At 48.9% G+C, this 25,799-nt stretch overlaps 2 protein-coding genes across 3 annotated transcripts in view; one reads left to right on the forward strand and one right to left on the reverse strand.

The window, feature by feature from the left end:
- The window catches only part of KCNIP1 (potassium voltage-gated channel interacting protein 1), a 349,870-nt gene that overhangs the window by 9,932 nt on the left and 314,139 nt on the right, over positions 1-25,799 (forward strand). The gene's annotated exons all lie outside the window — the stretch shown is intronic.
- KCNMB1 (potassium calcium-activated channel subfamily M regulatory beta subunit 1) lies at positions 2,484-25,416 on the reverse strand. Of its 2 annotated transcripts, XM_082378817.1 has the most exons (4): positions 24,167-24,278; positions 20,531-20,688; positions 18,181-18,352; positions 2,484-13,133 (listed from the first exon to the last, which is right to left on the reverse strand). In XM_082378817.1, the coding sequence occupies exons 2-4, from the start codon at positions 20,662-20,664 to the stop codon at positions 12,864-12,866; spliced, it is 576 nt and encodes a 191-aa protein (XP_082234943.1). In that variant the 5' UTR covers positions 20,665-20,688; positions 24,167-24,278; the 3' UTR covers positions 2,484-12,863. The 2 variants fall into 2 exon arrangements, with proteins under 2 accessions (XP_082234943.1, XP_082234942.1); XM_082378816.1 differs by lacking the exon at positions 20,531-20,688 and having other exon boundaries at positions 24,167-25,416.

Raw genomic sequence — 25,799 nt, forward strand, 5'->3', positions numbered from 1 at the left:
CACAGTGACCTTGATGAGATGAGAGATCAGTGCAAGCTAGACCAGGGGCCTGGTCATTCTCCCATCCCAGTTCTCCAGTGCTCTGTGGGATGGCCCTCGCTGCCCGCCCACTACAGCTGGCCAGATGCGCAGAGGGGAGGTCGGGTTCCTCCTCGGTGTCCATCTGCGCCCCAACTGGAAGGGCAGGAGGGAGGACCCAGGCTCTGAGGGCCCCACTGGAGGGCAGGGAGTTGTGCAGAAGAAGCAGAGATGAGGAACTTGTACAGGCACCCCAGGCCATCTGTATGCAATGGAAGCCAGGACTCCAGGAAGAGACATGAGGAAAAACGTTTACCATTGCCAGTGATCCCACTCCCTGTACTCCTCAGAGTCTGGAGGCGGAAGAAAGCCTTCCTCCTGTTGGGATGAGGGCAGGAGGACCATGAACTTAAAGCACACCATGGTCCTCTCTTCTTGAAGCCATTGTGTTCCTTCTCGTGGTCTTAGAACTACAAAGAGCAGCAGATTGGGAGCTGGGCCTTCGATTCCAGACCCTTCCCTTCTCTGGGCCTCTGTTTCTTCATCACTAAAATGAGGGATTTGCTAGCTTCAAGCGTCCCTTCCAGTTTTGGAATTCTAAGATTTTATAGCAATCATTGCAACACTACACATGGCACCTGCTCTGTGCCCGACATTGCTCTAAGCACCGCACACACAATTTTATTTAATACGCACAAGAACCCTAGAAGGTGGAGAGCTCTCGTTAACCCAATTTATAGATAAGAAGTTCTGAGCTTCAGGACGGGAAGGGGCCTGGCTCTGGGTCACACAGCCAGCTCGGGACAGAGCCACAATTGGAAGTCAGGCTGTCTGTCTCCAAGTTCCAGTTTTACTTCCTATATGATGCTCCCTTCATTTCTAAAACTCAGACCTGGCCTAGGAAAGTAAAAAAGACAAAACTGGTTCTTCCCCAGCTTGACCAAGAGGCGACACATGCTTTTATTTGAGAAATCAAGGTTTCAAGGCCTCCATTCTGACCGAAGCAGCACAGCTTGGAGGATTCTGCTGAGACCTGTACCCCCCAGATTACACCCCAGACCATCATCCACATATTCCCCTTCTCCAGTCAAACCACAAAAAAATATGGGAGAACTAGCCTGACAGCTGAGACTGCAGGGAGGGGAAAGAAATGAAATACCACCCAGCAAGCATTGCCATTGTAATTCCAGTCTAGCCAATTTTCACTTCTTGCTGGAATGAGGTGGTTTAGAAGCAGAGGCAGATAATTGGGCAGGAATCAGGGAGGGAGATGTGATTCTGAGGCTTGTGTCTGAGAGGCTGGAGTTAGCCTACCCCAATTTTCTTTCTGTAATCTTTTGATTAACCCTGAGCCAGTTTGGGTGTCATTTTTCAAACCATCTGTGCTTGACAGGCAGAGCCAAGCCCAGGCTTGCAGCTTGCTATCTGTAAACATCAGCTGGGAACCCGCTGTGCCTTGGAGCCTGGGATACTCCTACGCCACCAGGCATATTGGACTGCAGGACGCTCCTGCCATCCTTGGGCTGATTAACTCTGTCCTTGCTTCACGAGTCTAGAAACAGCAACCTGTCATGCCAAACTCACAGGCCCCATAGGAGGAACAACAATTGCCACCGTCCCTGGAGTGCTACTGGTTTGCTGGGGCTTTACAAGGATCCCTGCAGTCAATCCAGCCCTGGCCCTGTGAGTTACCTACTTTTGTTATTCCCATCCTGGAGCTGGGAGAGGTTGAATAACTTGCCCAAGATCACAAAGCCAGAGCTGTGACTCTGAAGATCTCATACAGTACCAAAGAAACACTCTGCGTCAAATCCCTCAACATCATCACCCCTGTAATGGACTGAATTGTGTCCCCCCAGATTCATAAGTTGAAGTGTTAACTTCAATGTAACTGTATTTGGAGGTAAGATTTTTAAAAGGAAATTAAGGTTAAATGAGGTCATAAGGGTGGAGGCCTGATCCAATAGGACCGATGTCCCTATAAGAAGAGGAAGAGACACACACATAGAGAAAAGGCCATGTGAGGACACAGCAAGAAGGACAGAGTGGCCATCTACAAGCAGAGGAGAGAGGCCTCACCAGAAACCAAACTTGCCAGCACCTTGATCTTGGACTTCCAGCCTCCAGAACCACGAAAAAAATAAATTTCTGTTGTTTAACTTGCCCAGTCTGTGTATTTTGTTAAGGCAGTCCTAGGAAAGTAATACACCCCAGAGACAATCCTTTGCATAGCATCCTTTCGCATATCTTTTTATTGTCATAAATATACATAGCATAAAATTTACCATTTTAACCATTTTGAGGTGTACAATTCAGTGGCATTAATTACATTTCACATTGCTGTGCAACCCTCATCCCCATGCACCTACAGAACTTTTCATCTTCCCAAACTGAAACTCTGTCCCCATTAAACAATTATCCCCCATTCCCTCCACCCTCACCCCCCCCCAGCCCCTTTCCACCATTCTACTTTCGGTCTCTATGAACTTGACTATTCTAGGTACCTCATATAAGTAGGATCACACCGTATTTGCTCTTTTGCGTCTGACTTATTTCACTTAGCATAATGTTTTCAAGGTTTTTCCATGTTGTAGCATGTGTCAGAATTTCATTCCTTTCTAAGGCTGAATAATGCTCCAGAGTAGGGATATACCATAATTTTTTTTAATCCATTCAACCATTGCTATTCATCCACTCCCATATTTTTAAAAGACATAATCCCCCTGCTCACAACTGTGTCTCCAGTGGTTTCTTGCCACATTCAGAGTCAAATGCAGACTTTCGTCTATGGTCTGCAGCCTTCGCGTGATCTGTCCCGGCGTTTCTGGCCTCCTGCTCTGGTGGCATTCTCCTCCAGGAGTGCACCCCGGCCACCAGGCCATGTTGTTTTTGCTGGAACCCCAGCTCCTCCAGCCTCTGAGTCCTGACGGTTACTGACTCTCCGTCTGGACACTCTCTTCCAGCTCTCCTCTGGCTCTCTCCTGCACTTCATTCAGATCCCCTCCTGTCTACAGTCACCCCCGCTGTGCACAGTGGCACTTCCTCCCACCCATCGCTGCCTCATTTTCCCGCATAGCCCTCCTGCAATTACATCACACATTTACTCATTTGTTTCTGGTCTGGCTTGTGCCCTGAGAGTCCAGCTTCACAAGGGCAGGGACTGTCCTGGCCGTTGCTGCTTCCCCAGCACCTGGCACAGGGCCCAGCACATAGTAGGCCCTCAGGGGAAGCTGAGAGGTCCACCAGGCAGACGAGAAGCCCAGGGGGAGACCACCTGGTGGGTGGCAAAGCTGGCCCTTGAACCTGGGCCTCTGAATCCACTTTCCTTTCCTGAAAGTCTCTGCCCTGCGTGCCCATTAAAGGTCCCGGTTCTGTATTCTGCCTTCCCAAGTCCATCTTTCCAACTACACTTACCCCCTTAGCAAGGTGTCGATGATCCTGACTCAATGGAGGGATGAATGGAGAAAGGAAGAAAGGGAGGGCGGGAGGATGGATCATAAGTCCTTCGATTTGAATGTCTTCCTGTGCCCTCTACTCAACCCTCGTAAAAGCAAAGCAGACCTCTCTCTCCTGACTTCACTGTTTCTCTGTATGTGTCCCCAGTTTGCACCTTCCGTTATCTTGCTCACTGAGTTCTATTGATTATTTCTCCCTGGTGTTTCTCTTGTCTGTCACTCTTTCCATTCTCAACGCTGTCCCCAAAGTCCAAACTCTCATCACGTCTCACTGCTTTGCTGCAGCCCGCAGACTGCATTTCTTTCCACTTCTCCCCTCCTGTCTCCCCCACACCAGCGCCAAACAAAGAGATAGTCCATGCAACCCTTTGACCAGAGAGCCCTACTTCTAGAAGTCTGTTCTAAGCAGATCGTCAGAGATGTACACAAAGACTTTTATTCAGCAGTGTTCATCATGGTACTACATTATAATAGTGAAAAATTGAAGACAATCTCAACTTCAGTCAAAAAATAGTGGGCTAACTGAATTTTGGTTCATCCATCTGATGCAATAATATTAAACCTTTAAAAAATTATTTTGAGGACTACTTAATAACAAACAGAAATGCTATTGACATAATATTAGGTGAAAAATCAGGATACAAAACTATAAGTACAATGAGGTTCCAATCTGTGAATAGATAGGTGGGCAGAAAAAGTAAAACAGAAAAGAAATAAACTGAAATATCCTGGGTTTTAGTTGAGATCAATGGTTATTTTTTAAAGTTCTTCTTGTTAAAAGAACTGTATTGTCTGCCTTGCCTTCAATAAGCATGTATATTTAATCAGACCATAAAAATACCATTCTCTGAATACACATCTTTAATTTTTTAATTCTTCCCAATACCTTCAATAAAATTTATGCTCTCACTGCACTGTATCACTGCCTGTCCTCTCCATGTTAGAGCACACCCCAAACTTCCAGGCCTGGCTGTCACAGCCGGCATCTCATGGTCTCAGCCTGCTTCCTGCTTGTGTCTCTGCAGCTACAAACACATTCTCCAGCCAAACTCGTCCCCATGAGGTTTCCAAACCAGACTTGTGTTTTATGTCCCTGAACCTAGCCTCAAATGATTCAGAAAAACAAATACACACACACACACACACACACACACAGAAGGAGTACAAATATGGCAAAATATTGATAATAATTTGGGAGCCAAGGTGAAGGGTATGCGTCTCCTAGATACTAATTTTGCAACTCTTCTATAGTTGGACATTTTTAGAACTAAAAGTTGGGGGAAATAAAGGAGCAGTGTAATCTGGCCTTTAAAGGCATTGGCTCTGCTATGAAATGACCTTAGTTTAAATCCCAGCTCTACCATCAATTAATTGGGTGACAATGACCTCAGGCAAGTTACGTACTTCCTAGGTCTCAATTTCTTCATCAGTAAAATGGGGATAATGATAATCATCATGTATTTATTTCCCACCATTGCCTGGAGAATGGAATACATGAGTGTAAAGGGCTGGGTGAAGAATCTGGCCACCCTTGTTCGTTGTGAACGACTAGTATCAGTGTTCAATATAGAAATCAGATTCTTAACCATGAAGTTATCCGTAATGCTCTCTACCTTCCTAAACAACCCAACCCTGGATAGCTAAGTAAAGTGCTGTGGCTTGGGAATCTTTTGCTTATGGGATTCTCTTTCTGCCACTGGCACAGAGCAGGGAGAAGGCAGCGCCGTTTCCTGCCAGCATCCACATCTCCAGGCCCTGGCACGGTGCCTGGCACAGAGGAGGCAGCCAGTAAGTGCAAAAACCCCCAAATGAGGAACTTGAAGGGTTCAAGTTGCACTTTAAAGAAAGTTCATCTCATCAGACACAAGCTTGTAACCTTGCTGATGCAGCCACTCTATTTCCATGGGCTTCCTGGATGAGGCATCACCTTGATAAATTAGCTGTGGATATAAGCATCCTGCAGTTGGCATGGAAATGCAATTTAATTTCCAATTAAGCCTGATTTCTGGGCCGAGGGATTTGCCTGCCTCACACTGAGAGAATTATTCCAGCCAGACCTATTGTTGTCAATGTTGGTGGTTCTCGCATGAAGTGGACTATCATGGAAACTGGTCCTTTGGCCCTTGGACGGTTCAACCAGGTACTGCTTTTCCTCCAGAACTGAGTTTATACAAGTAGATTCAAGAAAGTTCAAAGCAAAGACAGTCTCTCTCTGTGGCAGAAATTTTTAAGACAGAACACAGCTAGAAACTGATTGAAAGGGAGAGAGATGCAAGATGGTCCTCAGTGACGCCCACAAGAAAGAGAAGTGAGAAGTTGTGCATGAGAAAAGAGGGGTGCTGGGAAGCTCTCTGAGCTCAAATAGAGAAGAATCTGTGTAATCAGAGGAAGGAGACACGTTTGCTCAAATAGAGAGTGAACATTTGCGGAGCATCTTTTATACACCCGACACTGTGCTGAGCGCTTCACGTTTAGTATTGCACTGAGTCATCACAAGCGCCCTATAAAACAAAAGATGTTATGCTCATTTTCCAGTTGAGGAAACGGAGTCTCAGGGAGAGTAAATAAACTGCCCAGGGTCACAGACAAGCCAGATTCGAACTCTCACTTTTCTGAGCTTTCTTCCCTGCAGGCCCCCTCTCCAAACACAAATGAAACATGTAGTTTAGAACCAGAAGAATAAGGTTACACTAAGCTGAAACTTACCTCCCCCAAAATTTAAGAATAAGAAAAAGGCTTTTAAAACGTGTTCTGAGAGAGAAAGTAAAAACAACTGACTCAGTAAATATAACCGAGTTTGCTTGGGGCATGTGATCTGATGGAGGGGCACCTGACACCTATTTCTGTTTGGGTTTCCCATCTTCCCCACAAGGTGAAAGACTGGACGTGATGGTCCAGCATGGCTAAGAGGCTCGCAGGTGCTCAGAGGGCTCAGGCTACTCCAAACCAGTGAGGTTCTGGCTTGTGGCTCAGAAAATTTCAGTTCCAGGAGTTGGAAAGAACCAACGGAGGGCATATAAAATGGTGTTTAAAGACACATATATATGGGGCTTCCCTGGTGGCACAGTGGTTAAGAATCTGCCTGCCAGTGCAGGGGACACGGGTTCGAGCCCTGGTCTGGGAAGATCCCACATGCCACAGAGCAACTAAGCCCGTGCGCCACAACTACTGAGCCTGTGCTCTAGAGCCCGTGAGCCACAACTACTGAGCCCCCGTGCTGCAACTAATGAAGCCCACGTGTCTAGAGCCCGTGCTCTGCAACAAGAGAAGCCACCACAATGAGAAGCCCGCTCACCTCAACGAAGAGTGGCCCCCGCACAACAGGTAGAGAAAGCCCGCGCGGAGCGACAAAGACACAACACAGCCAAAAAATAATAATAAAAATAAAATAAAATAAATTAAAAAAAAAAAGACACATATATATGAGATGTTTCCAAGACTACCACTTGCATGGCCAACAGAGCCACAGAAAAATTAGTTAGAGACCAAGAAAGTGTCACATAGCTCAATTTTTTATTAATGATTGCAAAAGAAAATTCTAAAGCTATGTATAAATAAGCATGCTGTCAACTCCTGGACACATCCTAGAATGGACTATTGAACCAGTGGTTTGGGAACACTTGGGAAAAAAAAGCAGGGTTGACCGAGAGAAGTGTGGGATCCCTGAGAAAGGGACAAGTCAGCCCAGCCTCTCTTCCATTCTGCTTTTTAATAGAGAGACCAGGTCGGGGATTGATGTGGCCATAGCATGCCTTCTTGGTGCCAGGTATTTCATGGGCTGTGGGCTGGGTGATCACAGCGTCAGGCAGATTGTAGCCAACCTCATCTGCCTGTCCATCTTGGCAGTTTCCCCATCAGAATCTTTGCAGAGCTTTTTCAGATGCATATGGTTGGGCCTCACTCCACATCTGTGGACTCTTCAGAGGTGTGGCTCCAGGGAACCATTTGAGAGCCTCAGCTCCATGGGAAGGTATATAGAGGCACTTAAAAAGCTCTCAGTACTGAACTTGCCCTGCTGGGAATTTTCCATTTTTGATATGGGGCAGAGATTAAGGGGCAGGATGGACAGTGGTTAGAGAGTAGAGCCCGAAGCCATACTGTTCAGGTTTGAATCCCAGCTCTGCTATTTACTAACTGCTATTTACTGACTTCTGACCTGCGGCGAGTTAAATCTCTGTGCTTTCGTTGCCTCATCTATGAAGTGGAGATCGTAATAATAGCCTAAAGGATATTGTTAGGGTTAAATGGACCTTACATGTAAGGGTTTAGCCCGGATCCTGGCCTACAGTGCTCAACAGATGTTAACTCTTATTATTATTGCGGATGATAGATTCTTGTTCCGGATGTAATTTGCTAAATACATCCACAAATGGAAGTAGCTACCTCCCAGTACAGTGAGTTATTTGTCAAAAGAGATGTTGACAAAGGGGAATGTTATAGGGAGGGTTCAAGCACCAGATCAGAAAGTGAAGAAGCACTAGATGATCTTTAAAGAACTACTGACCCTCAGAGAATATGAGTTTGCATTTGAATATAAGAAATCAAAGGAGTGTCGAAAAGTAGAGGCTCCAGAATTGACAGACGAGGGCTCAGGGCAACAGTCTCACTGGGAGTGGAGAGAGAAGATGAGTCTTAAAGCTGCAGATGCTAAGTAAACCCCTGTTTTTCTTTTATGTGTATCGAGGGAGGTTGGTGTGAGATGCGGGAGATTATGGGAGATTGAAGTCTCTCTAATTGAGGCGGAAGGTGCAAGCTTTGGGATGAATCACCACCTTGGTCCAACATTCAGTTGGAGTTGATTGCTTTGCATTTATATACATCTCTTCCCCAACCTCCTTAGCATTTAAGGAAGTTGGCTGATGAGCCCAGGCTTGATATGAGTGAGAAGGGAGAGTTGTGGAAATCTAGAAAGATGTTGACTTCTGTATTTGAATTGACATGACGAAGTTCCAGGAATGCACCTGTGGATAGGAAGATAGTCCATAAACTAACCCACCTGTGGAAGAGACAACCCGGAACCAGGAGAGATGGGGAAAATGGACGCTCTCCTCCTGACCCCCAGTGGGAATCTGATGAAACTTAGAGGAGGGTTTTGCATGTGCACAGGGCATGGCTGGGAAGAGCAGGGGGACCCTGTCTGTCTCTGGACTCACCAGGCCAGCAGTTCTGAAACTATCTGGTCTCAGAATCCTTCTACAGTCTTAAAATATGTTGGGACTCCAAAGAGATTTGGTTTATATGGGTTATATTAACTAATGTTTACCATTTAGAAATGAAAACTCAGAATGTTTCATTTAAATGAATTTATTTTAAAATAACTATGGTATACCCATTACATGTTAACAAAAAGACCATATTTTTATGAGAAATAATTACATTTTCAAAAAAATTATTGAGAAAAGTAACACTGTTTTCCCTTTTTGCAAATCTCTTTTTTGTCTGGCTCAGTAGAAGACTGCTGGCTTCTCATGTCTGCATTCAGTCTTTTGTGATATCACATGTCACATAAGCTCTGAAAAATTCCGTGTATGCTGGTGAGAGAATGAGAGCAAAACAAGCAAGTAGTATCTAAATAGTATTATAAAAAGAGTTTTGACCTTGCAGTCCTCCACTTTGAGAACCATTACCCTAGAGTGTAGTGAATTTCTTCATGTCTTCCTGATTTTCCTTTGGTCTTACTCTTTTCCCTACGTGTGAAAGGGCAGTGGCTGGTGAGGTATAAGACAGCTGCACTTTGTTCAAACAGTATCTTTGCAAATATTTCATATAATTCAAATTCCCCCAAATGCAAAAGGCATTGACTATTCTTATGCACCAGCGTGTACTGTCAATTAGTAATAGAGTGTTGCAGTCTACAATCCACACACCCAAGGAGTTTTGAAATTAGGAGGAATTTTAGATGAATTGTTGATGGGGGTCGGGGAGGCTGGCATCATTTCAGGAAGTCACAAAAATTGAGATTTTATTAATATTTTTACATCGCATTACTTTGAATTTGCATAAATTACGTTCTTCGCTGTGGAGAAGGAAGCCCTTGATAGTGGTAGGGGAGGAGGGAGAAGGAGCGTCAAGAAGATGATCAGCTCCTTGAAGGCAGGCACTCTCTGCCCCTCCTCCTCCCCTTGCCGCTGACCTCCACCAGGCGATCTGAGTTGGGGGGTTGCAGGGAGCGATCCAGGTGCACCTCTTCAGGTGTGAGTCACTGGCTCAGGAGAGAAAGAGCAAAAACAGTGGAAGCACTAGACTTCATTAGCAGAGTGATTTTTTTTAAGAACTGATGAGGGCTCTCTGCTCCCAGGCAGCCATTATTCCAAAACCATTTTCCTCCGTGTCTAACTCCATCATGCTTAAATGCCCATTATGTCACTCTCGTCTTGGTCACGAAGTTCTGTGAGCAACAGGCAGGTATGGGATTTGATAGAAGTGGGCCAAATTCATTGACAGGAGGACGGCATTTGTCTCAAGCAAATGAAGATCATTGTTAGTAATGCATGGAGCAGTGGGGTGGACATCCCCAGGTACTTTTTGCTAGAAGGTCATGGCCTTTTCCCCTGCAGGGGCTGTTTGGATAATCTTGAGTTTCTGTGTATTTCAGCCCCAAATGCAGGTGCACGGAAAGCATATGCAAAGGAAGCCCTATAAATGAGACTCATGATGGGGACTTTTCTCTTCTTGTAGATTCCCGTGCAGTTGTAAGAAATAACACCGACAGGTCCCATGTACCCCTTACCTAATTTCCCCCAAAGAACTATAGGACAGTACCCCAACGGGGACTTTCTAGACTCACAGGGCTCTTGAGAAGTCCCTGACCTCAGAAGGAAGAAACTCCAGGGAATGGTGTGCTACCTCCCCTTGGAAGGATTGTCTTCAGTAAGAACCTGGAGGATGTGAAGCTGCATCAGGGATCCCTGGCCGCAAGTGACAGAAGTTGGTGCAGATTCCATGTGCTCCCCCAGATCCCTGACTTACATGAGGACACCATGGGGGTTCCCGGGATGCAAAACTGTTCCTTACCTGGCCCCCGGGTCTTTGGGTGGATGGGTCCCTCAGTCCTTCAGCTGAATCAGCTCAACTACTGTGGTTGACAGGTCAGGCTCTGGAATCACCCAGCCCAAGGCTTGATTCCCAGTTCCTCACTTACTATATGGTTGACCTTGGCCAATGATCTCTTAGAGCCTCAGTTTCTCATAATATCTTATATAGCACTTACCATGTGCCAGTCGTTATTCTAGGAACATTACACAATAACTCATTTAATACCAACAACCCCCAAAAGGGAAATATTATTATTAATTCCTGTTTTGCAAGCGAGGAAATTGAGGCACAGAGAGGTTATTTGCCCAAAGTCACCCAGCTAGAGAATAACAGGTTTGGGTATTTGAAGCCAGGCAGTATGCATTACAAGTCCACATATATAAACCACTGTCTTATTTTGCTTCTCCTTATCTGTGAGGTGGGTTCAGTAGGGCCTCACTGAATTTTTACAAGGCAAACTGCTTAGCACTCTTCCTGGCATGGAATAAATAAGCACCAATAAATGCTAGTTAACATTATTGTTGGTATAATTTCTTCTGGAAGTTTCTGAGTATTCATTACTTGTTACTGTTATAACAACAGCTTCCATTTTGACCACCTACTATGTGTCAAACCTTCATTAGCCCTCCCAACTACCCTAAAGGGGGAGTCTCTCTTTTATAGATGAAACAAGTGAGAATCAGGGGGATGCAATCTGGCGGAAGTGGAGATAGGATTCACCCCCAGGGGCTGCACCTGGAATCACAGCTCCGGGAGGAGCTTCAGGGACACCAGCCTAACTTCATGTCCAGCTCAGGACTGGAGCTCACAAAAAAGTCATTGATTCATTCCAAAAAGCCCAGTGACAGGACCCTGGTTCTGTACACCATTGGATCTCATGCTCCAGCACAGGTCCCCTGCAGCCATTGTTAGAACACAAAGTGCTGTCCATCTCTTCGGGACCCCACGCAACCAACCACTCCCCACCACACCGCCTTGGAGTTTCTGGTTCAGTAGGGCTGGGCTGAGGGCCTGAGAATTTCTCACAAGCTTCCATAGAATGTTGATATTGCTGGTCCGGGGACCACACTTTGAGAATGACTGCTCTAGGCCAAGTTTTTGGAGTGGTAATGGTAGAGATGACAGCTTCCCCCAATTATCCCTTTTCCAAGACTGAGACGGACTTCCCCTGCAGGGCCAGTGCCTTGTATTTATCTGCATTGTAAATCATAAATCCCCATCTCTGCGGTTACCTGCTCTCCATACAGGGTTCTTAAACTTGTGTGTTCTCAAAAACCTGTCTCTGATTGGAGCTGAACCCCTTCCCTAGGCCACTTGCATCTGCTTGGTGATGGGGAGCTCACCCTTTCAAACTTCCTTCGAAAGTAACATCTACTGTTACTTTTCTGATTAAAAACAAACACAATGAAACCAAACCTTCCTAGTGTTGAAAATTTAGAAAAGTACCAAAAATAAAAAGAGGGAAGAAAGTTACAGTTAACCACCATCCCACTGTTACTACTTTGATGTATTTTAGTATTATTTCTTTATAGTCTCTTGTTATTTTTTATGTATTTGGTTTTTTTAAGTTGAGGTGTAATTGATATATAAGATTATATTAGTTTTCAAGTTTGTAGCATGATGATTCGATATCTGTAGTATGTGTTGCAAAATCATCACCACAATAAGCCTAGTTAATATCCATCTCCCCACAGTGACAGTTTTTATTCTTGTGATGAGAGCTTTTAAGATCTACTCTCTTAGCCACTTTCAAATACACAATAAAGTATTATTAACTATGGTCACCACGCTGTACGTTATATCCCCATGGCTTTAAGACCAGAAGTTTGTACCTATATTTGTTAATATTGGTATAAAAATGTATATAGCTCTGAGAATCCTGAAAACAAGCAATGTTCTAAGTGTGCTCTGTCCATGAGGGCTGCTGTTGTTTTCAGAGTGGAATTCAAAGAAGGAACAGAGGTTTCCCAGGGATGGCTTCCTGGGTGGGACCAGCAGGTCTTTGATCCAACTGCCAGGACACAGGCACAGAAGTCAGAATCACTGTCATCAGTGCAGTGGACAGTGGCACAGTAGGAAAGAAGTTTGAGTCAGTTGAGCGGGGACAGGGAAAGGAGAGCCATCACTGGTTGGCCTTGCATTCTCCCGGGTCCGGGGAAGCCATTGTACCTTCTTGAGCAGGAAATGACTTAACAAAGAGATTTCCCAAAGACCATCCATGCAGCAGAAGACAGAGTGTATTGGAGGGGGGAGGGTGGGAAGGCCGGGGGAGGAGGCGTGGGGACACAAGTGAGGAGTAGCCCGGGGACCCATCCAGCCCCTGGTGGCCCGAGCAGTGAGGTGGTGAGAATGGGGCTACTTCTGGGCTGCCAGGATGGAGAGGGACTGGTTGATCTTCACCATGACGATAACGAGGAGGCCACCGGTCAGCAGGAAGGTGGGCCAGAAGAGGGAGAAGAGGAGGGTCTGGGGACCGTAGAGGCGCTGGTACAGGACACTCGTCTCATTCTCCCGAGTCGTGGAGAAGCAGTGGAAAACCTGGCGCTGGTGGAATTTGGCTCTAACCTCCTCCACATCGGCCCGGGCCATCTGGTAGTTGTCCAGGCTGCCTGGGATGTAGGAGCACTGCAGGGAGAAGCAAGAGCACCCGTGGGGCTGGACATCCCTGCTTCTCAGCGCCCGGCGTGGAATAAAGATGAGCGTCAGCTTTGCAGTCAGGCCCCTGGGTGGGAGCCAAGACTGTCCAAAGCTTGGCAGGCTGCACATGGCGTGGTTCTAGAAGGTGTGTACACAGTGTCGTTTGGGAGGGTGGTGGCCTTGGAGCTGCACACCTGGGGATAGGGGCCCCAGCTGGAGCCCTGGCTCTGCTCCCATTGGCTTCAGAACCTTAGGCAAATGGCTTACCATTCTGAGCCTTGATGTCTCCATCACTGAAATGGGTTAATAGCAATACTTTTTTCAAGGGAGTTTATTAAAGAACTTCAAACTTATCTGTCTAAGGAGACCAGTGGGGGACACAGGCTGAGTGGGCTCTATATTTCGATTCAGGGCAGAGGTCATACACTCAGTTGTCTACAAAGCTCAGGCAGGTAACGTCCACAGGTGAGGAAGGGGAGGGAATAAGATGACAGGTGCCAGCTGACACTTGGTGTCAGGGGATGGGTGGTCCTGGTGAGAAGGAGAGAGCCAGATGCATCTAGACTGGCAGTCATCACTCCATCTGGACAACTGATGCCATGCCATCCAGAAGACCTACTGTAGCCAGACCTCCAATATTTTAAGAGAAGCCGGAAAACCAGATTTTAATGCGGACCCTCACAATTTTAAAATATTGGCGAAAATTTGAACTGAAAACCCTTTGAGATCTAACTCTGCAGTGAGCCAAACAAAAGATGTTGGCCAGCTGGTATTTGACACTGAGATTCAAAGGAAAGAGAGAATGCATTTAAAAGAGCTTTGTGCAGGCAGAGCCTGGGACACGTTTAATTCTGACACTGCTCATTGTGATTAGGAACTTTCCGGCCTGTGTATCTGAGGTCCAGATGGAAAGCTCCACAGAGAAGGCACAAAGTGGAGACCCTGGTTTTATCTCTGTTCCTTGCTGGGTGGTCTGAATGTTGCTTATGTGAGCCTCCGGCAGATGTTCTGCGAGGGTAGTCCCCCGCACGGCCTCTGCAGCTGACTACCTGGAGGGCTGGCCATAAGCTCAGGCTCCCTACTCACTCTGAATGGCTGAGGGTGGGGCTCAGCAATGGGGTGATTCCTCCATGCACTAAAGTTTGAGGACCACTGCCCTCGTCCAATCACGTCCAAGATCAAAATGAGCGACAGTGTTGAGCCAGCTTCTCCCCAGGCCTGGGTTGCTCCCTGTATTTAAATGAGGTCCTGCCCCAAAGCCGCCTGCCCTGACAGCATTCAGTCCAGCAGTACAGAGAATGGTTGCATCACAGCTCTGACAGCCTGGGAAGTGGGAGAGCTGCATCCAGATGTAGATCCACGTCCCCAGCCAGTCAAGGAGCAGCTGAGGCGGCGGAGAAGCTGGCTCCTGAGGAATCTGGCATTCAGATTTGTTGGGTACTATAGGGTCCCAGTAGCAGGTGGATCCAGAATCCTGAGCTCAGAGGGCCTAGTCCTATCTCCCCAATGTCTCTGACTGTGACCTTTGGTAACCTAGCCCACTGAGCAAAGGTGTGGTGATGGAACCAGACAGGTCTGAGTTCAACCACAAGTTCCAAGTTGTGTGACCTTGGCAAATGTCTCAACCTCGCTGAGCCTTGTAGATTGGGTTTGTGAGGGTGCCTGCCTAGCAGAATTGTCATGGCGGTTAAACAAGATGATGCACGTTAAGTGCTTAGTGCAGAGCCCAGGACATAGTATGTGCTCAATAAATGGAAGATACTATTAATAACAATAATAATATTGTGACTTAACTATGAAATTGCAACAATACTCCTTCTTTCCCTTAAGGAGGGGCCTATGGACAAGCTCCGAAGTGGGGACTTGTGCCCATCCTGGGGTCCCACTGTATTCTTTGCCAGCTTCGGATCACTCTAGATCCTTTATGTTCTCTAGACACTGGACAGGAGTTTACTCTGCAGAGCCAACTTCAGAGGCCTGGGGCCCACTTGCATCCTCTCTCCTCTGCCCTGGGTCCAGCTAACCATGAGTTGTCTAAAGGACCTTAAATGATCTAGCCTCTCCCCCAGGCCCTGCAGTGTCACTGTCCTCAGCATAGACCGTGGGAAGGGGCTTAGAACCCCCCCAGGCTAGGTCTCATGGAAGAATCGAAGAGTGGGCTGGCGACACCCTTCCTCATAGTAGGGGTTGGGGGAGACAGCCTTGCCAGGCCTTTCACACGTGATTCCAGAAGACACCCAGCTGGCCTGGAGCACTGGCTCCTTGTACGGCAAGGGGCTGAACAAAGGTGGGAGGAACAGCTGGTGCACCAACCCAGCTGTTTGGCAAAACCATGAGGCCACTTCCACCGTCACGCCAGAGTGGCAACCTGCCATTGGCACCACTCCTGGTCGTGCCTGGATGCTATGGGATAAAAGATAGAATATCCAGTGGCTGCCAGGGCTGTCCTTCCAAGGCCAGACAGAGGCATGTCTCACAGGCTGCTGACAGCCCATTAGGGAGAAGATCTGGCCTTTCGCTCCTCTGGCAGCCTCAGGACTGGGGTGGCAGTCTGCAAACCAGCCTGTTCCCAGCCCCCATTGCACCAGTGATCACTTCTGCTTGGCTTTGAAAATTTACTTCTTGATCCTTGAATAAATCGGGGGCCCCTGGATGCCAAAGAAGAGGCAGGGGTCCTGGGAGGAGCTGATTCAGGTGGGTTTGGAGGCTCTAGCTCCATCTGGCATGGCCGAGTCATGCTAGTGATGACAGAACAAGTCAGAGCACCTTGCACTGCCCAGACCCACTTCTCCATGACCCCCTAGCACTGTCAGTGATCCCACTGTCCCCCCAGGCACCCTCCCCCTTCCCATCCCATCAGCTGCCAAATTCTGACTGTCAACATCCATCCCTGCCCAAGCTGTTCCAGGTATTTGCTGCGGCCCTCACCTCTCTCCCCAGTAACTGAACCCCACACTCCTCCACGTCACTCTGGTCATGCTGCCAGGACCCCAAATCCTTTAAAGAGTCCCAGCTGCTCACAGCAGTAATTCCCAAGGAACCTTGGAATCACCTGAAGAGCCCAGAGATTCTGCTTCAGTGGGTCTGGTGTGGGACCCTGGTTCTAAGTCCCCCAGATGGATCTAACCCACAGACAGAGGTGAGGAACCCCAGCTTCCCTGATCACATTTTAATTCCACAGTTTGCTAGTCCTTGGCAGGGAAGACAGGCACACAGTTTATACAGCGCCAGAATATCATTAGTATTTCCCTTCTTTATGGTTTGCTTGAATTTAAATCCCTGGTAATCAGTAGAACCTTCCCCCAGGAAATGGTGGAGTCTATTAGGAGTTGCAAATGACTTTACTCCCTGTTAAAGCCAACACCACAAGCGTTATTTGGTGTGAGGTTTTTCCAGGCAAAGCTCTGGCCTTTTGATGCAAATGCAAAGGAACTTCATGTGTTCCCAGCGCAGGTTGATGAGAGACCAGCCCTGGTGGAATCAGAGTCTCTTTCAAACTGTGTACCCAGTACGTCAACCCCGAGCCCAGACGGCCTTGGCATTTGCTCTACGTATTTGCAGGACTACACGGGGAAGACTAACCTGCCCATCTCATATGGTTGAACCAGTGTGTTCTTCTGTAAAATGGCAATTGTGGATAAGCTTAACCCTTCCTCCATCTTTCCTTCCCAGTTTCCTTCCTTATGCTGAATTGTTAAAGCTCAAAAAAAAAAAAAAAATCCTGATTGAATATAAATGCCTAATCCCATTCTCTGTAAAATGGTTGCTTCATGTGCTTCCCTAACTGTGCTGTGTCAGGGAATGCTGGAATTCAACCTTCCCTCCTTCTCTCCTACTGTGCTGTGCTTGCTGTCACTCTCAGACACCCTTGAAGACTGTCCTTTTAGCAAAAAAAAAAAAAAAAAAAAATTCAGAAAAGTGTTTTCTGTAATATTTTTTTAATATGAGAGCTAATTACCTTCTATAACATGTAGTATTCTTCATTAGAGTTTTTTTCTCTCAAAAAACAAAAAAAAACCCAGTTTAATTGTCCACTTTGGTAGTGCGGGGGGCTTCTGAGAACAGACCCTAGGCTACTTCTGAAACATTTTCCCGCTACACCCCATCCTGTGGCATTGTCTGTGCCGGTGTTGGAATCTCTCTCTTACCTGGCCCTCCCTCCCCGTGCCTTGTTCTCTGCCTCCCCTTGATATGTATGTTCCCCGCCCCGTATTTCTGTGTAACCTGTACCTGCCTGATTTTTAACCCAAATGCCTTTCTGATACCCTCACCTCAATGTGCTAGGAAATGTCACTCCCTCCTTTAACGCCCATAATTTTTTTGGTTCCTCCCTATGGCACTGATTCCTCTCTACTAGGTGTTATTTCACGTATGAGCTCTCTCCTCTTGAACCCGAAGCCCCTAACACAGGAAGTGCTCAGCGATGGCTGAATGAAAGAGCGAGTGAATGAGTGAGTGAAAATGGGCCAACTTGTGTTTCCTATAGAGAGGGCTACAATGGTGGATTTGGGTTGGGGGCGTGTTGAGAGGCAGTGATGGGAACATCTCCCAAGTGTTGGCCTCCAAAGGTTGCTCCAAACCTGGGCCTCTGGTTTCCTAGAGTTGCAGGTGGGAGTCACAGGGGTTCCTCTCTGTGGGGTCAGCTCTGGGTCTGGCCTCTCATGTGACTCACTTTACAGGATGAAGCAAGACCATTAACAGCTTCTTTGTCATGCCTGCTATCCACCCAGCATCGAGCCTGGCACATCATATACAGTCCCTGACTTCATAACAGCGCCTCAACAAATGTAGAAAATGAGGCTTAGAGGGGCCGTGTTGGCTACTCCCACCACACAGCTGCTTAGTGGCAGGTCTGTCTGACTCCAATGCAGAAGAGCTAAGTCTGTCTGGACCTCATACCAGCTGTGGCCCCTGGTCAAGTGGGTTTATCTTTCCCGGCCTCCGCTCTCCAGAGCGGGGATAGGGAACCAGCTAGGGACAGGCGCACACGCCTGCCAGGGGTAAGGGGATGTGTACCTCGCCCCCGCGTCAGTACCTGCTGGTTCCGGTCCCGAGTGTCCTCCGTGTGGTACAGCACGGCCCACCGGCCCACGGATGACACGTTGACCCACAGGCACGGGTACTGGGGCACTCTCTTGCCCTCCAGCTCCTCCTGGTCCCTGATGTTGGTCTCAATCAGGTGACACATGGATTCCTGGGTCCACACGCTGGGGAGATGGTGCACACACATACACATCTCAGAACCTGGATGGCACAGATTGCCCAGTGTGAACCCCTCTAGAGAGACCCAGGGCCGAGACCCTCAGCATCTGGCACTAAAGGAGCGTGACCCCAGAGCCCCTGGGCCCAGGGCAGGAATCATAGAATCCGAATATCACCGCTTTGGGGCCTTTTGGACAACATCTGCATAAGTGGTTCTGGCCCTGGCTGCTCACCCAATACCCTGGGGAGCTTGTGAAGATTGTCATGGCCAAACCACACCCCAGAACAAGTGAATCAGAATTTCTAAGGTAGGTGGGCTCCAGGCCCTGGTGCGTTTTTAAAACTCCTCACAGTGATTTTGATGGGCAGCCCGACCTCAGACTCCTTATCCACATCATCTTCGTCTTGTAGAGGGCAGCAGAGAAGTTCAGAAAGGTCAAGTGACTTTTCCAAGGCCACACAGGACCTGAAGCCAGATATGGATGGCTTCAGAATCTGTGCCCTTTCCTTTAAAAAGAGTAGATGGAGGAGGGGCTTGATTTGTCTCCCGAGTGGGGAAGATGACGGGGACGGCGCTTAACCCGGAGAAAACGTGTTGGAGGCACGTGGCTGCTCTGAGCAGTGCCTTGCTCGGTAAGATTCTGGCCCGGAATGGCTCCAGTGCTGGAAAAAGTGGGGCAGGAGCAGGCCCGGCAGAGGATGACAGGCTCGACAACACACCAGTGAATCGATTGTGACTCATCTCCCATTTGCCAGGCAGGAGACACATTGCCAGACTGAGGGGGCTGCCAGCCACTGGAACGTGGCCAGAAGCAAGGGTCTGAGACTTATCCTAAGATCAGGCTGAGAGAACTGAGCATATTTGCTCCCATTAGAACATGGATCAGGGCTTCCCTGGTGGCGCAGTGGTTGAGAATCTGCCTGCCAATGCAGGGGACACGGGTTCGAGCCCTGGTCTGGGAGGATCCCACATGCCGCGGAGCGGCTGGGCCCGTGAGCCACAATTACTGAGCCTGCGCGTCTGGAGCCTGTGCTCCGCTGCAAGAGAGGCCGCGATAGTGAGAGGCCCGCGCACCGTGATGAAGAGTGGCCCCCGCTTGCCACAACTAGAGAAAGCCCTCGGACAGAAATGAAGACCCAACACAGACATAAATAAAATAAATAAATAAACATAGAATAATCATTTAAAAAAAAAGAAAAAAAGAACATGGATCAGGGACTTCACAGCTTTTCCTTTAAAAGCTCAAGTGGTTGACATGTCAGGCAGCAAAGGCATGGGACATTCTCTGAGATTCCAGAGCAGAGCTCCAAGGGAACAGTTTTTTGGCTCAGTGTAGACACTCCCTACTTATCAGAAAGACCCCCAAATGAAATGGTGTATACAATTGAGGTAGTGAGCTCCCCATCACTTGAGATATTCAACAGGAAGATAGGTACCCAATTGACTCAGAGGTTTGTGAAAGAGAGCCAAAATGCAGATGAGCTACAAAATTCTGTGACTCTCTGATTCCTCCTGGGATCAGACTCACACTGGGGCATTTGCTCTGATCCTTGGCTGTTTCTTTCTTTTTTTTTTTTATTTATTTTTATTTTTGGCTGCGTCGGGTCATAGTCATAGCACGCGGGCTTCTCTCTAGTTGAGACACGTGACATTCTCTCTAGTTGTGGTGCGTGGGCTTTTCTCTAGTTGTGGCATGCGGGTTTTCTCTCTCTAGTTGTGGCATGCAGGCTCCAGAGCGCATGGGCTCTGTAGTTTGCGGCACACAGGCTCACCAGTTGAGGTGCGTGGGCTCAGTAGTTGTGGCGTGCGGGCTTAGTTGCCCTGCTGTATGTGGGATCTTAGTTCCGGGACCAGGGATCAAACCCACGTCCCCTGTATTGGAAGGCAGATTCTTAACCACTGGACCACCAGGGAAGAGGTGTTGGTCTCCTTCTCTGTTTTTTTTGTGAGAAGGGCCTCCTGCACCTTTTACGCCCAAGTTCCAGAACTCCAGACATGCAGGGCCCAGTCCGGCCTACCCTCCCTGCACTTGAACCCTCGACCCTAAGAATGAGGATTGTCCAGACCTTCCTGCCTGTTGTGAGGGTCAAGGGGAAGGGTAAGAAGAAGCCTGGGGTTCCTTGCAGACCAGACCCTTAGGGGAGAGGCCGGAGGATGGGGCCAGGCTGGGAGGGTTCGGTACCTTTTCTGGTAGAGGGGCAGCACGGTCGTGCCGAGGATGTAGTAGGTGATGACGGCGCACGCCACCATGGCCACACCCAGGCAAAGGGCTCGGGTCTCTCCCCGCTTCTGGGCCATCACCAACTTCTTCCCCATGTCCACAAGGGACAGCAGTCATTTCTAGGACCACAGAGGCAAACAGACGTGATATCAGCACAGGTGACAGGTAAACCACAGAAGGGAGGACAGGTGAGAGAAGAAGGTGGTCAAATATCAACATCATCTTTACTTTTATATGGAGCTTGGCAACCTCAGAGGGCTTTTTTGACCCCATGTAAGCCTCCCCCCAGCTCTGAGCGGCAAGTACTATCATCCCCATTCTACAGATGAAGGACCTGTGGCTCAGAGAGGTAAAGTGACTGGCCCAAGGTCACACAGTGTGTGACAGGCTCAGTAGTGGCCCCCAAGATACACATGTTCTCAGCCCCAGGATCTGTGACCGTTACTTTACATGGCAAAGATTTTAAATTAAGGATCTTGAGATGGGGAGATTATCCTAGATTATCCACGTAGACCTAAATGTAACTGCAAGGATCCTTATAGGAAGGAGGTGGAGGGAGATTAGACACAAAAGAGGAGAGGGCGCTATGACCGGGGCGGCTGAGATTGGAGTGATGTGGCCACGTGCCAGGGAGCGCGGGCTGCCACCAGAGGCTGGAAGAGGCAAGGAATTACGGATTGTCCCCTACAGCCTCTGAAGGAAGTACAGCCCCGCTGACACCTTGATTTAGACTTGCCAACATCTTGCTGATTTTAAACTTCTGGCTTCCGGAACTGTGTGTATGTAAATTTCTGTTGTTTGGGGCCACCAAGTTTGTGGTACCTTGTTACGGCACCGATAGGAAACTAATACTGGAGATAAACTAATATCCTCCCTGCAGAAGTGGACCGTCCGTGCTCTTTCTCCTAGGATACTTGTCTCAGAACAGCTTGGAGCATTTCACAGTTCTGCCAAAACAGTCCCACAGCAGGGCCGGCTGGGCGGGGGCAGCGTGCAGAGACGGGGCAGCAGGACCCCCAGAGGGCAGCCATAGGCACTGGGGTGGCAGGAGGTGTCTGCACTACTGGGACCCTGTAAGAGCCTCCTCCTTGCTCCAAGCAAGGGCAGGAGGCATTACGTGGCCTCAACAGCTGCTCTCTTGTACGGAGGACTTGAGCCGCCCTGGGCCAAAGCAGATTGCCGGGGAGTGACTGGCAACTTCCTCCCTTCCCCCTTCCTGGGCCGGAAGCCCCTCGTTTTTCTTCTGGGAATCTGCTTCTCCCCAGGGCAAGCAGGGCCCCTCCCTCCCCTGCTGGGCGCACTGAACACCCTCCAGGGGTGTCACTCTTGCCACCCGTGTGCCGCCTGGAGCCAGAGGTTCCTGGCTTCTGTCCTTGTATGGCTTTCCCATCCCTCTGTGCATTGCCTCACAGCCTGTGGTGAATTCCTGTGCTGGTGTTTTGTTTGTTGTTGAAGGTAGCAGTTCTACCAAAGATACAGGGGCCATGGGGCCTTTCTCTGTAATCCCTGTTGTAGGAGAAATTTTAGCCAGACATCAGGAAGGAATTTATTCTCCCCACCAGGTCCCTAAAGTAATAAACCTAATATTTTTATGAATTAGTGAGTATCCAGGAGATAGGCATTATTAGTCCAAAGGGATTTTTCAGCAAAGTGCTTTATTTTCTACTCAGGCTTCTCTCCTAACTATTGGACTGTTTCAAGTGTCCAATCAGAGATGCTTGACCCCCTGTCCTCCCCCCTCCAGCTGTTCCCCCTCCCCTAGTGTCCTAAAGAGGAGATTCCAGGGTCAGATACCAAGGTTACAGCCCTGTCACTCCCTCCAAGATGATTGACTCCCTCACCCAATGATGACTTTTCCTTCCACATTTGGGGCACTGAGAAGTGGGGTTTCCCTGCATTCTAACAGACATTACAAACTCACAAGGGAAAAAATGTTCCCTTGACAAAGAAAGACGTTCTGTTCAATTCTCTTCCGTCCTATTACTTCTGTCCTTCTGTCTCTCCGTCTTGTGGGAGTGGGACAGCCCACATCATTGTTTACCTGGGGCCAGTTTAACAAGCCCATCCACGTTTTTGCAGGTAAAGGAACGCAGCCACCTGAGGATGGGCTAAAAGCCCACATGGCCTGCTTCCCCAGGACTGTCTACGGTCACTGGCGCCTGGCCCCAGCCCCAGGACTGTGGAACACAAGTCTCTGGGGCCAAGAAGGAATCTTGCCTTGGAGGGAGGACCTAGGCTGAGTGCTCACAACAAAACCAGTCCTTTCCTGGGAGATTCCGGGCATCCTTGAAGGGGGGAGGCCTGCCCTGCCTTCCTGGCTAATCAGGCCCCAGGGGCACTGGCCCTTCTGCTGCACAGCTTCTGGTATCCTCCCAGCCCCTGGGCACTCCCGAGGCTGGGGAAGGCAGGACCCTGTGCTACCGGGTCTGAGAACTCAGGAGGAAAAGAGATGGGAGGCTCCCTGTCACAGAACAGTCTGGAATCTGCCACTCGTTCAGATCCCACCTGTCTGCAATGCTCTGGTGAGACTGTGGCCCACACTGAAGGAGTAGGCTTCAGAGTTTTGATAAATCCTCCTGAGACCACGCAGGATAAAAGAATGGGGAGAAGTTATGGATGCGGATATGGTCATAGGATACAACATGCACAGTGAGAGCCTTCAGACAGGAGGAAGGTTGGGAGCTGCTGGCATCCCCTGGGGTCTGGACAAGAAGAAATGGGTTGCGGCTGTAAAAGGAGGGATTTCAGTTAGACTCTAAGAAGACTATCTCAGTTTTGAGAATTGCTAAGTATCTCTGGACTTTGGGGATATAGCTTCCCATTTAGAAAAGTCACTAGAGGTCTGGGGTGGATTTAGGAAAGACGAAGAAAGGCCAAGCAAGACAGGATTTTGGAGGGTCCTGTGTGACCTGGTATTTGGGTTGACCTCCTTTTCCTTAAGAGGACAGGGCATAGAGGACAGTGTTTAAGGGTCTGGTGGAGTGAGGGACAGGGGGTGTTTTGAGGTCATCAGACATGGGATCAAATCCTGGCTTTGCTACTTAGCAACCTCGTGACTGTAAAATGAGTATGATAGTACATGCTTCCAAGAGTTCTGACAAAGAGCAAGTGATGTACTGAACATCATGTTTATCACAGTGCCTGGCCCAACGCAAGCCCTCCATAAATATTAACTCTTACTATTAACAAAGAAAACCCTGAAGGTTTGGGTCAGAAGTCCCCAGTGCTCTTGCTGGGCCTGTTTCTGCCCTACCCCCTCCCCTGGTGACAAGTGCCAGGACCGGTCCTGATCTCCAGGCTGCCGCTCTCTGGCTGCTCTGGGAGCTGAGACCTGAGGGCCAGAGCGCTGAGTTACTACAGTGACTGGGCCATGGAGCGCCCACCCCTACCCTTGGCCCCCCGAAGGCCACCAGACCATGGGTCCAGCAGTTCTAGTCCCGAGTGACACAATATCCGCTCCTCTGGAGCCCAGAATCCTGATGGACAGCCCCTCGAGGGAGGGAGTTCCCACTGCCAGCCTCCCTCCACGAAGCTCTCCCCCCCAGCCCCAGTCTCTGGAGAAGTCACTTCCCCAGTGCCCTTGAACTTGGTACTCACAGTCTCCCCGGTGCCCTGTGAGTCTTCGGCAGACACTTTTCTGCCTGGCCCCCAGCCCCCACCCCAAAAGAGGCCGCCTGAGCTCCAGCAGGAAGTTTGGGCTCCCAGTCCGTCTCTGGGGAAGCGGCCTTTGGTTCCCGTCTGAGACGAGCCTCCATGCCCAAACATGGTCAAGTCTGAGCACACAGCCCCAGGACACAAACTCGGGAGAGCAGGTACCCAGCCCAGAGGAGGGCAGCTGTTACCCAGGCCCCTGCACCTGCAGTTCCCAGAGTCTAGTGGAAAACAGATTTTGCAAAACAGACAGCAAAACTGAGAAGTCAGGAAAGACCATCTGGGTATATTTGGAGACATTTCTTCTTCACTCAGTCTCTTCTCTGAGCTGGCAGAGAAGCCAGGAATAGAAAATGAGTTTCTTTTTGTTGACATGGGGGAGGGAGGAGGAGTTGAAGCTCTGAGGGGTTGGGCTTGTCAGCCGCTGAGGGGCTGGCATTTCCCCGCTAGAGCAACCAAAAATCCTTAGCCTTTGGCGTTTGTGTGCTGTGTGACCCTGGGCAGGTCACAGCAACTCTCTGAACCTCAATGTTCCCATCTGTGCTCTTGGGATTTTAAAATCTTACTTTGTTCAGGGTAGTGATGAGGGTTAGAGATGGTGGAGATTTGGGGCAGGGGAAAAGAAACTCACCTTTTAAAGACCAACCAAGCAAAAGCTGGGAGCAGTGAGAGATTGACCACCGCTTCCAGCCAGCCATGTCCAGGAATAGCTTTCTTGGCCCTATGGCCTCCCAGAGACTGTCAAACTGTACATTTTGGGCTCACGGGCAGAGACTTGTTCCCATCAATAGGAAAGACAAGCAGCAGCGTTTGCAGGCAAAACCATGCTTCCCTGCCCTTCTTCATCCTTAAAGTGGTTCTTGTAAGGATTAAAAAGCAGCAACAAAAACAAACCCCGTGTATTGGGCCTTCCCTAAGCATCAGGCATGATGTGGGTGGTTAGCATGTCTCTGCCCCACACTTTACGTGATGGTCAGTTGAAGAAACTGAATCTGAGGCTCAGAGGCCTTAAGTCACTGGTCCACAGTTACCCTGCTCTAAGGGCAGGAGCCAGATTCAAAGCTGGCCCTTCCAGATTGCAGAGCCGGGGCTCTCTCTCCCGAGCCTTGTGTTTCTCTAAAATATAAAAGCTCACCTCGATTATACAGACACCTGCCACTTGAGGTTCTGGTGGTCACCTGAGTGCCCCCAGCTCCTGGGGGGGTGTGAGCCCAGCCCAGCCATGCCTGTGAATGTGTTCTAGCCCCTCCCTCACTCCTGCCTCGGCTTCTATGAGGCAGCCAGCCCAGCAGGCCATGAAATGAGAGCGGTGTTCAGGCCGCTACGTACTCTCCAGCACTTAGCCCCCTTCCCCTGCCCCTTTCCTAATTGAATGCTATTAACCGTAGAGTAAATCGTCTATAACGGGCATCATAGCAAAGGGAGTCTCTTAAGGTCTCAGACCTTACAGATACTGCATTGTCAATGAAGGACACAGGGCCTGGAACGCATCCCCAGAGGAGTGATTTTCCAAGATGGTCCTTGGCCCCCACCCCCACCCCCCACCCCACCCCCACCCCCACCCCCACCCCCACCCCCC

This window comes from Balaenoptera borealis (genome assembly GCF_965194805.1).
Source record: "Balaenoptera borealis genome assembly, chromosome: 2".
Classification (NCBI taxonomy): domain Eukaryota; kingdom Metazoa; phylum Chordata; class Mammalia; order Artiodactyla; family Balaenopteridae; genus Balaenoptera; species Balaenoptera borealis.

What these genes read in the sequence shown, in the direction of transcription:
- KCNMB1 (XM_082378816.1), bottom strand. Translation starts at nt 24,324, where the DNA reads ATGGAGGCTCGTCTCAGACGGGAACCAAAGGCCGCTTCCCCAGAGACG. An exon ending in CACAGGGCACCGGGGAGACT is followed by an intron (nt 18,353 to 24,166) that starts GTGAGTACCAAG and finishes CCATCTCCCCAG; the next exon opens with CGTGTGGACCCAGGAATCCA. An exon ending in CTCGGGACCGGAACCAGCAG is followed by an intron (nt 13,134 to 18,180) that starts GTACTGACGCGG and finishes TTCTCCCTGCAG; the next exon opens with TGCTCCTACATCCCAGGCAG.